The 13,901-nt window shown below is 40.0% G+C and overlaps 1 protein-coding gene across 2 annotated transcripts in view; it reads left to right on the forward strand.

Annotated features, from left to right (window-relative positions):
* Positions 1-501: 501 nt before the first annotated feature.
* Positions 502-13,901, forward strand: part of VPS41 (VPS41 subunit of HOPS complex) — a 158,584-nt gene continuing 145,184 nt past the window's right edge. The window contains exons 1-2 of one of the 2 annotated variants that reach the window (XM_020788161.3): positions 502-584; positions 13,811-13,849. In XM_020788161.3, the coding sequence (XP_020643820.2) occupies positions 564-584; positions 13,811-13,849 (60 nt within the window). In that variant the 5' untranslated portion in view covers positions 502-563. The remainder of the gene's footprint in view (positions 585-13,810; positions 13,850-13,901) is intronic. The other variant, XM_020788162.3, reaches the window with a different exon arrangement.

Below are 13,901 nucleotides of genomic sequence, written 5' to 3' on the forward strand. Positions count from 1 at the left end.
AAGCTTCCTTACTAATGCAAAATATAACATAGATGTGAGTGCCCCATCCCTATTTATGGGTCCATGAAAATCACTTGGTAGTTATAAACATGCTTTCTAAAAGTAATAACAATAATTCTAACCTGTACTGTTCATTTCTTAAAAAAAGTATATGTGAAGAAGCGGAATAAGACTGTAATTCTGTGAACACTGTAAATAGTACTACGATCCTGTGAACTTCCTATGGAGCAAGCGCCACTGAGCCCAGTGCGCCCTTGATTTCTAAGCAAACATTCTGAAATTTGCGCGACTTTGTGATTGTGGTGTTTGGGACGGCCGTCCCCCCAAATGCTACAAGTCGCCCCCATAGCGGCCGAGCATTTTTGTTTCATGCTTCAAGTACTGTACCGAACAAACTCATCTCTGCTAAGTTTTTGCCTTTATCTTGCGGGCGAGCCAGCACGCCTATCTCTAGCAATGTTTCAGGAACCGGGGAAAACAAGAGCCTGGCAGGGAAACTACATTACCCGGCATGCCAGCGGCTTCTTCCTTCCGGGAACTCTCATGTGATCGGCAGCATCATTATGGCGGAAGCAGAGGAGAAGGTAAACCTTGTAGTAATGCGATGAATCATGTTACCAGCTGGGTTTTAAGAGCTCCGCGTGCAAAGTTTTAAAGCATTTAAAAAGTGGAGAGAACGAAAGGTCGGGCGTGTGGATATTACGTTTTCGGAGAATAAAGTAGGAAGCCAGAGAAATCGGGATAATCGGATGGGGGGTGGCAGCAAACGGCGGAAGAAAGGAAGGCACGGAACTAGGATTGTACGTTTGAAGAAAAGGGATGGTTGAAGAGCCAGGGCAAGGCTTTCGTAGAAGGAAAGGTTTAGGTGGAAGTCACTTAGGGGTGGTGATTTGGAGCTGCACGATGTAGAAACACAACGGAAGAAAGCTCGTTGGTGTTGCCAGTCGTATTAAAAGTCGTGGCATCATGCCTCCTTCACACCGAATGAAGTTGCTCCCCAGCTAATCTCACAGGCAGTAACAACGTGTGCGAATCCTCCCCTTCCCCGTGCTTTTTACTCTCGTAGCTCCTCGTGCAACGGTTAGCAGCCCGAAATCTTAAGCAAAGCCAAAATACTTCAACAAGACAAAATCAATTCGACGATTTAGCTTTAATTTAGTTTCTGAATTGGTGTGGCCACTTCAGCTGAATCCATGATTTACCTTCAAACTAAAGTTTAATGTCAAGATACAGATCTGTAGTATGTAAAAATAAAATCCTTACTGAATGTGATCATAACTTTGAATGCATGGAGGTATCTGCTGAATTAAAGGGTGAATTGTTGTTGTTTAGTCATGCCTGACTCTTCGTAACCCCATGGACCAGAGCACACCAGGCCCTCCTGTCCTCCACTGCCCCCCCTAGCTTCGAAGACATTGTCCAACCATCTCATCCTCTGTCGTCCCCTTCTCCTATTGCCTTCACACTTTCCTAACATCAGAGTCTTTTCCAGGGAGTTTTCTCATGAGATGGCCAAAGTATTGGAGCCTCAGGTTCAAGATCTGTCCTTCCAGTGAGCACTCAGGGTTGATTTCCTTTAGAATGGATAGGTTTGTTCTTCTTGCAGTCCAGGGGACTTTCAAGAGCCTCCTCCAGCACCACAATTCAAAAGCACCAATCCTTTGGCGGTCAGCTTTCTTTATGGTCCAGCTCTCACTTCCATACTTCACTACAGGAAAAACCATAGCTTTGACTATGCGGACTTTTGTTGGCAAGGTGATGTCTCTGATTTTTAAGATGCTGTCAACGTTTGTCATCGCTTTCCTCCCAAGAAGCAGGAGTCTTTTAATTTCGTGGCTGCTATCACCAGCTGCAGTGATCATGGAACCCAAGAAGGTAAAATCTGTCAGTGCCTCCATATCTTCCCTTTCTATTTGCCAGGAGGTGATGGGACCAGTGGCCATGATTTTAGTTTTTTTTGATGTTGCGTTTCAGACCGTTTTTTGCGCTCTCCTCTTTCACCCTCATTAAGAGGTTCTTTAAGTCCTCCTCACTTTCTGCCATCAGAGTGGTATCATCTGGATATCAGAGGTTGTTGATATTTCTTCTGGCAATCTTAATTCCGGTTTGGAATTCCTCCAGTCTGGCCTTCCGCATGATTTATTCTGCATATAAATTAAATAACCCGAGGGACAATATACAGCAGACCTGGGCAAAGTGCGGCCCGAGGGCCACATACAGCTCGCTAGCCACTCCTCTCTGGCCCGCGGACAGTTTTGAACATCAAAACCATTTATAGCTTTTTGTATAAAGTTGATCAGTTGCTTATCCTTAAAATACCACAAAAAACTCTTTAGTATTTGTGAAGATTAACAAGTTTAAAATAAAAACAGTCATAACATCACTGTTTCATTTTATGTTTAAGTAAACTTGGTTCAGCCCCCGAACACAGTTCAAATTTTTCATGTAGCCCCCCTATAGAAATTAAATGCCCATCCCTGATATACAGCCTTGTTGTACTCCTTTCCCAATTTTGAACCGATCGGTTGTTCCATATCCAGTTCTTACTGTTGCTTCCTGTCCCACGTATAGGTTTCTCAGGAGATAGATAAGGTGGTCAGGCACTCCCATTTCTTTAAGGACTTGCCATAGTTTGCTGTGGTCCACACAGTCAAAGGCTTTTGCGTAGTCAATGAAGCAGAAGTAGATGTTTTTTTTTCTTCATAATCCAGCACATGTTAGCAATTTGGTCTCTAGTCCCTCTGCCCCTTCGGATTCCAGCTTGTACTTCTGGGAGTTCTCAGTCCACATACTGCTGAAGCCTACCATTGAAGATTTTGAGCGTGTGAAATGAGTGCAATTGTATGGTCGTTGGAGCATTCTTTGGCACTGCCCTTCTTTGGGATTGGGATGTAGACTGATCTTTTCCAATCCTTTGTCCACTGTTGAGTTTTCCAAACTTGCTGGCATATTGAATGTAGCACCTTAACAGCATCATCTTTCAAGATTTTAAATAGTTAAACTGGAATGCCCTCACCTCCACTGGCCTTGTTGTTAGCCAGGCTTTCTAAGGCCCACTTGACTTCACTCTCTAGGATGTCTGGCTCAAGGTCAGCAACCACACTATCTGGGTTGTCCTCTGTGTATTCTTGCCACCTCTTCTTGATATCTTCTTCTTCTGTGAGGTCCCTACCATTTTTGTCCTTTATCATGTCCATCTTTGCACAAAGTTTTTCTTTAATATCTCCAGTTTTCCTGAACAGATCTCTGGTTTTTCCTTTTCTATTATTTTCCTCTATTTCTTTGCAGTGTTCATTTAAGAAGGCCCTCTTGTCTCTCCTTGCTATTCTTTGGAAGTCAGCATTCCATTTTCTCTAACTTTCTCTTCTCTATTTGTATGGCCTCGTTGGACAGCCACTTTGCTTTCTTGCATTTCCTTTTCTTTGGGATGGTTTTTGTTTCTGCTTCCTTTACAATCTTACGAGCCTCTATCCAAAGTTCTTCAGGCACTCTGTCCACCAAATCGAGTTCCTTAAATCTGTTCTTCGTTATCACTGTGTATTGATAAGGGATTTGGTTTAGATTATACCTGACTAGCCCAGTGGTTTTTCCTACTCTCTTCAGTTTAAGCTTGAATTTTGCTATGAGAACCACAATCAGCTCCAGGTCTTGTTTTTACTCACTGCATAGAGCTTCTCCATCTTTGGCTGCAGATAACATAATCAATCTGATTTCAGTATTACCCATCTGGTGATGTCCATGTGTAGAGTCGCCTCTTGTGTTGTTGGAAAACAGTGTTTGTGATGACCAGCTTGTTCTCTTGACAAAACTCTATTAGCATTTGCCCTGTTTCATTTTGAACTCCAAGGCTAAACTTCCCTGTTGTTCCTTTTATCTCTTGACTCCCTACTTTAGCATTCCAATCCTCTAGAATGAGAAGAACATCTTTCTTTGGTGTCAGTTCTAGAAGGTGTTGTAAGTCTTCATAAAATTGGTCAGTTTCCGTCTCCTCGGTGGTTGGTGCATAAACTTGGATTACTGTGATGTTGAAAGGTCTGCCTTGGATTCGTATTGAAATCATTCTGTCATTTTTGAGATTATATCCCATTACAGCTTTTCCCACTCTTTTGTTGACTATGAGGGCTACTCCATTTCTTCTACAGGATTCTTGCCCACAATAGTGGATATGATAATCATCTGAATTGAATTCACCCATTCCCACCCATTTTAGTTCACTGACACCCAGGATGTCAATGTTTATTCTTGTCATCTCCTGTTTGACCACATCGAGCTTACCAAGGTTCATAGATCTTACATTCCAGGTTCCTATGCAGTATTTTTCTTTGCAGCATCGGACTTTCCTTTTACTTCCAGGCACATCCGCTGCTGAGCATCCTTTCGGCTTTGGCCCTAGCACTTCACTAGCTCTAGAGCTACTTGTACTTGTCCTCCGCTCTTCCTCAGTAGCATGTTGGACACCTTCCGACCTGAGGGCCCATCTTCCAGCATCATATCTTTTAGCCTTTTGTTTGTGTTCATGGGGTAACTTGGCAAAGATACTGGAATGGCTTGCCAATTCCTACTCCAGGTGGATCACGTTTAGTCAGAACTCTCCACTATGACCTGTCTGTCTTGGGTGTCCCTGCACGGCACAGCCCATAGCTTCTCTGAGTTACTCAAGGCCCTTCACCACGACAAGGCATCAATCCATGAAGGAGAAAGGGTGCATTACTCTCTAGTAAGTGTGAGTATATTGCAGTTGAATGTAGCTTTGGAGGCACCCTTGTAAGCACTTTTTCATCACCAATCAACAGGTGCACATTGGGGGACTGAGGCAGTGGTCCCATACTTGGGTTCCCAGATGTTCCTGGACTACAACTCCCAGTCGCCCTCACCAGCAGTGGCTAGGGCTTCTGGGAGCTGTAGTTCAAGAACAATTCGAGGCCCTGCACATGGGGCCTATTGCATACGGGTAAAAGCTACAGAAACATTTGTGAAGGCTTTAGTGTTGGTGTCTCTGGTTTAGAAATGAATTAGTCAGACACTTCGGTTTGTTTTGGATTGCAGCTTGAACTACAAGCAGTGTTCAATACAGTTCCTTCAAGATAGTATACATAGGTTGCAGTTCTGCATGCCCATACCTAGCTATCTCATTAAACATTGTGGAATGCAGTGTTGAGTCAGCTTGTGCTGTAAATCTATATGTGCATAAAACAGTGTAACTGCTGGAAGGGTACTTGCTTAATTATTGATGCACAGGAGATCACCTCTTCAAAAAGACATTCCTCTCTCTCTCTCTGTGTGTGTGTGTGTGTGTGTGTGTGTGTGTGTGTGTGTGTGTATGCATCTAAAGAGAAATTGCAGCTCTTAATTGGATGCTTTCTATTTATAGCATTTATATTAAAATAATAGTTTCCAGTATTCTTGCTGTTTAAGTTATGTCTTTTCAGTCAATGAAAAAGCTTTTAATCAATAATAATTAAGTGTTGCAGCCTTTTTGAACTCAAGTTCTGTTTACGCTTGCCAAGTGTTTTTCGTTCCTAATAACTAGTTCCAACTCTACCCTCGTTTTCCCCCCATTAGTCATTAATTATATGGACATAAATTAAGTTATTGTTCCTCATCTGTGATTAAAAGCTTCTGGGGACTTTTTGTATTCTGTCTGTCTGTTTATTTCTCTCTGTCTCGTAATAATACCCATGGCTCTCCAATGAAGAAGGGTGGCGGAAGTCTAAGGTTAGGCAAATGGAAATACTGTACAGTGGTGCCTCGCACAACGGGTGCCTCACACAACGATGAATTCACACAATGATGCCTTTTTCTGTTAAATTTGCCGCCTCACACAGCGATGTTTCCTATGGGGGATTTTCACACAACGATGTCTCTTTTTTGTTCCTGTAAAAATGTGTTACAATGTTTGGAAGCCGTTTTAAATGCTTGCAATGGTTAGCCCACCTCCTGAAACCTATGCAAACTGATTTTGGTGTTGTTCTGACACTTCGTTAATTTATGGTAATTTTTTGTTTTCTCCATTGGAAACCATCTCTCATGCCCTATTTACAGCGGTGCCTTGCTTAGCGATTGCCTCGTTTAACAATGTATTCGCTTAGCGATGAGGTTTTTGGAGCGATTTTGCACTCCATTTAATGATGTTTCCTATGGGGAAAATTCGCATAATGATGTTCGGGACCTTGCCTCGCTTAGCGATGACAGTTTTAGGTCTCCTGTTTTGCTTAGTGATGTTCCATTTTCGCTATTTTTAAAGTGTCTTAAAAGGTTCAAAACGGTTTTAAATGCTTGGGATCGTTAATGCACCTTCTAAAATCTTTGCAAACTTAATTTGGCTTTGTTCTGACTCTTCGTTAATTTTTGGTGAATTTTTCCCCCCATTGGAAAGCATTGAACTGTCAGTTTGACAGCTGTCAAACCTGCAGTTCAATGCTTTCCAATGGGGGCGGAATTCACCAAAAATTAACGAAGACTCGGAAACTGTTTTAAATGCTTGGATTCGTTAGAGCACCTTGTAAAACGTGTGCAAACTTAATTTGGCTTTGTTCTGACTCTTCGTTATTTTTTGGTGAATTTTTTTCTCCCCCATTGGAATGCATTGAAGTGCCCGTTTGACAGCTGTCAAACTTAGGTTCAATGCATTTCAATGGGGGGAAAAATTCACCAAAAATTAACAAAGAGTCAAAACAAAGCCAAATTAAGTTTGCACACGTTTTAGATGGTGTACTAACGATCCCAAACATTTAAAACAGGTTTCAAACATTTTAAGACACTTTAAAAATAGCTTTTGACAGGTCTGTATACTGTTGAAGTGTATACTGAAAGGCAGACAAAGTGAGCAACTGAGCCATTTGGTGGGAAAGACCACACACATATGTATTATTTTTATTCCCTTTGTTAGAAACATGACTGCTATCCCTACACTCTCTATCTCATTCCCCTCCTTGCATGCATAATCAAGTGCCTGAGGGTACTTTATTGTTGTCAGTATGCAAGGATGATAACAGTATTTTACACTTTTAAGTATCAAAGCTATAGTGGTGGCTTCCTGCAAAATTTGTGTTTTTTTTTAAATCAGGAGCCAGCCTCATGAGCGCCTATGTGTGATTTCTCTCCAAAGTGATTTCTCCCCCTTTCATCCTGATGTTTATCCATGTAAACCATGGTTTTATTGAAACTGTAGGAACTGCAACTCTAAATCGGGCCTTCTCGGCGGTGGCTCCTCGTCTCTGGAACAACTTACCTCCTGAGATTCGCGTGGCTCCCTCGCTGGACATTTTTAAGAAACAACTAAAAACATTGATGTATAGGCAGGCTTTCCCAACAGAAAACTCCTGACGATTTTTCTTTTCTTATATCTTTCTTTGATTTCTATCTTAGTTTAGGTGCAATGTTTTAAAATTATATTGTTTCTTTTATTGTAAGCCGCCTAGAGTGGGCTAATATGTCCAGATAGGCGGGATAGAAATAAAATAAATAAATAAATAAATAAATAAATAAATAAATAAATAAATAAATATTTTGAAGTGGGATGGCAAATCATGGTTTTAAGAGCCCTAGATTTCCATTGGTTTCTTTCGTGGAGCTGCCTCTTGATTTGCAAACCATGATTTTCAAGGAACCAAGGCTGCCTCTGAATGTAAGCCCTATTGGCAAAGTGTGAGGTAAAAAGATTTTATTTTACCAGGCGGTACCCATTACACAGTACATATTTTTTTTTAAGAGGAAGCTTAATTTATCTGTTTATTTTTAAATGCCTATACTCTGCTTTTTCTTCTGGGAACACAAGACAGCTCACAACAGAAATTGTGAGGTTGATTATTAAAATGCTTTTACAGTCTGAAAGGATTAATTCAGCTAAACGTTAAAGCATAAAAAGAGCTACAAACAATAAAAAACCAGTAATCAAAATGTTGAAAATACTAAACACAAACTAAACAGATTAAACAGGAAATTAAAAATTGCATGTTAATGGCTATCTAAAAAGCAAGGCCTCTATCAGCATCCAGAAGATCATTAATGAGGGAGCGAGATGGACCTCCCTTGCATGGGAGTTCTGGGATTTTGGCATAGCCACCAAAAATGTCACCTTTCTTCTTCCAGCTAAACATACAGCTAGAATTTTTTTTGCAGATAAGAAAGGCATTCAAATATGTTCTCATTCAGGGAAATTAAGCAGGACTGGTTTTTGTAACATATCCATTGGCTATATTGAAATATGAGGAATTCACATAGCATCTTTTTTCTATAAGGTAGCTTGAGGGAATATGCTCATGAAATGAGAATGTCTGGAATGTCTAACAAAAAGTATGAAATGGGTCTAGATGTGAAGGTTGTTTGGGCATTGAAACATACAGTGGTGCCTCGACTTATGAATGTCCCGGCATACGACCATTTTGAGTTACGATCAGCTCTGGCTGCAAACTTTTACTTCTACTTGCAACTGAAGCTTTGAGTTACAACCAGAAAAGGGCAGGGAAAAAAGGCAGAGAATTCAAATTGCTAACCGTTGGTGGCGAAGAGGCTGCTTCTTTGTACCTCTTTCGTCTGAGCAGTTAGAGAGTGTGCAATCGGAGGAGGCTTCGGACTGCTTGGTAAGGTGCTGCTTTCTACTTTTTAAAAACTGTTCTGGGTGGGTTTTGCAGTGTGGTTTTGGGTTGGGTTGTGGGATTATGTTTCTATGCTGTAATGAGTCTTGCAGGGTTTGTTTGTTTTTCCATTTCCGATGGGTCTTGCAGAGTTTGTTTGTTTTTTGGTTTGTTTTCCCCCCATTTTTGCTGGGTCTTGCAAGGTCTGTTTGCTTTTGGGTTTTTTTCCCGCCATTTCCAATGGGTATTGCAGGGTCTGTTTGCTTTTTGTCACCCCCCCAATTTCCGATGGGTCTTGCAGGGTTTGTTTGCTTTTTGCTTTGCTTTTTTTTTTTGTATTTCCGAAGGGTCTTGCATGGTTTGTTTGCTTTATGCTTTGCTTTTTTTTTGCATTTCTGAAGGGTCTTGCACGGTTTGTTTGCTTTTCCCTCCTCCCCCTTAGCCAGAATGGGTTAATCACATTTCCGATGGGTCTTGCACCATTTGTTTGCTTTTTGCTTTGCTTTTTTAAAATTTCTGTAGTGTCTTGCACGGTTTGTTTGCTTTTCTTTTTTTTTCTACCTTTGGCCTGAACGGATTAATCACATTTCCAATGGGTCTTGCAGTGTTTTGTTTTTTTGATGATTTTTTCCATTGGCTGGTTTCAATGCATTCCCATGGGAAATGGTGCTTCGACTTACGACCATTTTGAGTTACGACCAGAGTTCCAGGACCAATTAAGTTCGTAAGTCGAGGCACCACTGTAGTTCCCCATGCATGTAGGAATCGGAAACATTTTTAAAATTCTGTGCTGGTTTTAATGAATTTGTTCTTTGGTTATTGGGGTTCTTGGCATACTGTGCCTGATAGGCTTGAACACTGGGTTTCATAAAGCTTGTAGAGATAGAACTGTCTCTAAAATGTAACATAGCTGTGGGGTCTATTACCAAACAACAACAGCAAAAAACAGTGTTGGATAATATTTGTATAAGGCCCCTGAAGTGAAAAGTCTGCTGTTGAGTTTTGTGTAACAGATAATAGAACTTGGATTGAATGGAGATAGTTCTCTTAATGCTTAGCCTGATAAAAAGGTTGAAAGACTGGAACCAATGTTTCCTATCTTGATTTTTGATTTGCAAGAATTTTTTCTGTGAATATACTGCTCAAAACTTAATTTGTGGTGCAAACATTGTAATAAGACAGGGCCTTATATTAATTTTTGCTCCAAAAAGCACATCAGGACTTATTTTCAGGGGATGTTTTATTTTTTTCATGGGCAACAACCTATGTTTATTCAAATACAGTCATGTCATCTTCTTCTGGTTGCTACACAATGGTGGAGGGCGGAGTGTTTCTTAACTGGGGCTTATTTTGGGCGTAGGGCTTATATTACGAGCATCCTAAAAAATCATACTAGGGCTTATTTTCAGGTTAGGTCTTATTTTCGGGGAAACAGAGTAGTTTGAACGTTTTTGGGCTTTCTCTCCCTCCCTCCCTCCTCCATCTCACACATGCACATACGCACACACACACGTGCATAGCCTGCCACCATTACTCATCTTATTGTCAAAATGTTAACTTTGAAATGTCTTCTCTCTTTCCATCACACTGCTGTTAAAATGCTTATATTCATTGTCAGCATATTGGTTGTTACCTTTTATTGCTATTGATAACTGTAAATACATTAAGTAAATCTTCATTTTGCTGACCTCTTGAAGGAGGCATGGTATCAGCAGATTTTGCCACTGCACGGGTGAGATATTATCAGAAGTAGATTCAATTCTTTTTGTGTGTGTGTTTATGTGTATGCACATTGGTAAGAGTCACTGCTTTGTGTGAGAGATCTTTTAATGGCACATATTCCTGGATGACTTGGAGGTAGGGAGAAGAACAGTGCTGGTTTTCAACATACATGTTTCCCAGAGTTCTTAGGGAAAAAATTTTAATTGCTTTTACATATAAAGAAATCCATTGAAATGCGAGTTCTCATGTAAAAGACAAAAACTATCCTGCGTGAACCATAGAAGCAAAAAGTTGCAGAAATATTTAGGAAAGAATAATGATGTCAAACAATAAATGTTGGTACTGAATAATATATAATTACTGTAAAGTAAGTAAATCTATTATCCATGAAACATTTATATAAAAGGTTGGCTTTGGAAAAAATGTTCATAATTATTTAAAGTAGAATTCATAATGCATTTGTGTCCGCCATCTTGATTTGTCTTTCTGTTTTCTTATGTTGTGATGTCAGTTTGTGTGTCCTACTGATACAAAAGCAGAGTACATACAATAAATTGATTGACTTCAAAATTTTGTTTCTGAGTATATTCAGCTTATCTCTGTACAGTGGGGTCTTGACTTAAGAACGACTTGAGTTAAGAACATTTTGACTTAAGAATCGCTCTCATAGGAAAATATTGACTTGACTTAAGTACTTAGATTTGAGTTAAGAACTGAAAAAAACCCACGTGGGAGGCAGGAAAAGTGCAAAAAGTGAACTTTCAGTTAACTGTTGGCCAGTGAAAAGGGTGCCTGTCTGCCTCCTCTTTCCTCCCAGCGTTTAGAGAGTGGATTGGGAGACAGTCTTCGGACTGCCTGGTACTGTACTGCCTGGACTGTATTTTCCCTGCCTTCCCTGAACCTTTCTTGACCTAAGAAAAAAAGAAACAAAATATTCCCCCTCTAGTGGCCGAAGGCGGAATAGCAGCTTCCCATTAGTTTCTATGGACGGAAAAGAGCAAATACGGATCAAATGGTTTTCAATGCATTCCTATGGGAAATGCAGATTTGACTTGAGAACTTTTTGACTTGAGACCGCCTTCCAATACGGATTAAGTTCTCAAGTCAAGACCCCACTGTACATTGAGTTTGTCTTCACATTTGATTACCTTAGCAGCATCCAAACTGCTAGTGGAAACTGTAATTCAGTATCTTAGAGAGCATAAGGCCTGTTAGTCCTGCAGAGATTGGTTATCATTTGCATAGACAGAGGAGTGGTACAGCTTTAAGTGTTTGTCTGATGAAACACTTGTAATGAGGAGAAATCCCACCTACAGACAAGACAGAGAAATTCTGCCATGTTATAGGAGACTCCTATCATGAATGGTATGATCATTATAGAGAAGCCATGGAATTCTGTGGTTTGATGAACCACTTTTGGTGAGCAGAGCCAAGCATATATGTGAATTTCTGCCGGAACATTTGTTTTAAAAAGGAGATTTTGTTGATGTGATGCAGTTATTGTAACTGAGACCAAAATCCTATTGCTTAGTGTAGCAAATTGCACTAGAAAAGACCCATTAAATCAATGATGTTTAGTGAGTCAACATCTCCATAAGTTCCATTGATTCAAATGGGCTAAGTCTAACTGTGATTTACTTTAGCATAGCAAAGGTAAAAAAGCAAAGTGTGTGTTGCTTATATACCATCCCATAGGCTTAAAGAACTCTGGGTGGTTTACAACTTTAATTATGTAGATTACATATTGCTGTCCCCACCCCCAATAAGAAGGGCACTCAGTTTACTGACCTCGGATGGATGGAAGGTTGATTCAGCCTTGAACTGGCTACCTGCGCCTAGATCAAATTCAGGTTGTGAGCAGTCTTTGCTGCAGTAGTACAGTTATACCACTGCACCATGAGGCTCCTATGACATAAGAAGTGTTAGTTAGAGTAGGTCCATTTGAATCAATGGAACTTGCAGATTCACTAAACCCTCATTGATTTTATTATTTATTTATTAAAAATATTTTAACCCCGCCTTTCTCTTTAAAATAATTCAATGGGCCTGCTGTATTTTTGGCTTACTACATTAAGCATCAGATTGTCAACTATTGTTTGTTGTCTATATAAGAATAGTAAATATTAACATGACAGTCATCTAGGACCAAAGCATGTCTTCAGTGACATACTGTGTTGTGAATGTACAAAGGTGCAGTATGCCATATCCTTTGCCTAAAGTAGCCTTTACTCACTTGGTGCTCATGCTGGCTGGTTATATTGAGAGTTGCACTGCAGCCCATTTTGGAAGGCACTTCACTGAAGAAGGCTTCTCCACAGTGGATCAGACTCCTAGATCTCTGATGGGCCATTGCTATTCAGTTTTAAAAAGCAAAAAAAGAACACTTGGCTGTAGTTTTAACAGAGACATACTATGGGGTTTGTTCCACTGAACACAATGAGGCTTCCTTCTAAACAGCCACACAAAGACCTGAGTTGTCAGCTAGAAATGGGCATGAATCAGAAAAATTGTGGTTTGTTTTGATTCATGATTCATCCAGTTCAACAAATCATGAATTATGATTTTTTTCTGACAAATTGATGAATCAATTTGTCAATTCATTTTTAACTTTAAAATCACTTTAAGCCACCAGATTTACAGAGGAGCTTCCCCTGACTCTCCTTTATATTCCTGAAGATTGGGTTTTGGACATCCAAGTTATACACTCCCAACTGACCCCCCCCCCCCGGAAAGTGCCTTTTAGCAGCTGGCTTGGGGAAGTCCAATCTTCACCAAACTTGTAAGAGAAGAGTCATAGGAAGTGTCTCTGTCATTTTTGTGTCTTAAGGTAACTGGGGAATATTTTCCTAGGAAGTGCCTAGAGATAGGAAGGCCTGGGGGGAAAATGAAAAATTGGGAAAAAAACATTCCCTCCCATTTTTCCCAAAGCTGTTTTTAGTTTTTTCCCCATAAAAATTGAAAAAAAAGTAGAAAGTGAAATACGTTATTTTACAATGACAAATAATATATCTATGACATGGTATTCAGACTATATAACATGAAGAATGAATGAAAGACTTCTGAGACTTTATGCATTTAAGTTCTCACAAGATTCCTAATTTTTCTGGAAAAAAACTAGGAGAAACCTTTTTTTTTCTGGAAAAAAAAGGGAATTCTTGGAAATGTACATGTCTAGGAGTACCTTTTTATTGTTGTGTAACTAAGACATCCAAAACCCAATCTTTACCAAAAGTGGAAGGATTGTAGAGGAGAGTCAGAGGAAGCTTCCCTGAAACTTTGGTGCTTCTAGGTGCCATTATAGCCAAATGAATGGACAAATCAAATACTGCTAAAAATTCATAAAAATAAAATTTCATTGAGAACATTGATTTGTATATATATGAATCGATGAATTAACAATTTTTGAATGCATTTGGTAATTTGTTTTTTTTCCCCCATTCATCCCCATCTCTATTGTCAGCTTATTGTAGCACCCCTTCCCCTTGTAATCTCTTGTTACATGTTTCTTCCAGGAGCCCAGGTCTAATGAAGAATCTACAGATGAGTCTGAGGTAAGGACTGCTTGAGAGGGCCTTCATGTCTGAACATGGCCAGGTGATGTTC

Source organism: Pogona vitticeps, chromosome 6 (assembly GCF_051106095.1).
Source record: "Pogona vitticeps strain Pit_001003342236 chromosome 6, PviZW2.1, whole genome shotgun sequence".
Classification (NCBI taxonomy): domain Eukaryota; kingdom Metazoa; phylum Chordata; class Lepidosauria; order Squamata; family Agamidae; genus Pogona; species Pogona vitticeps.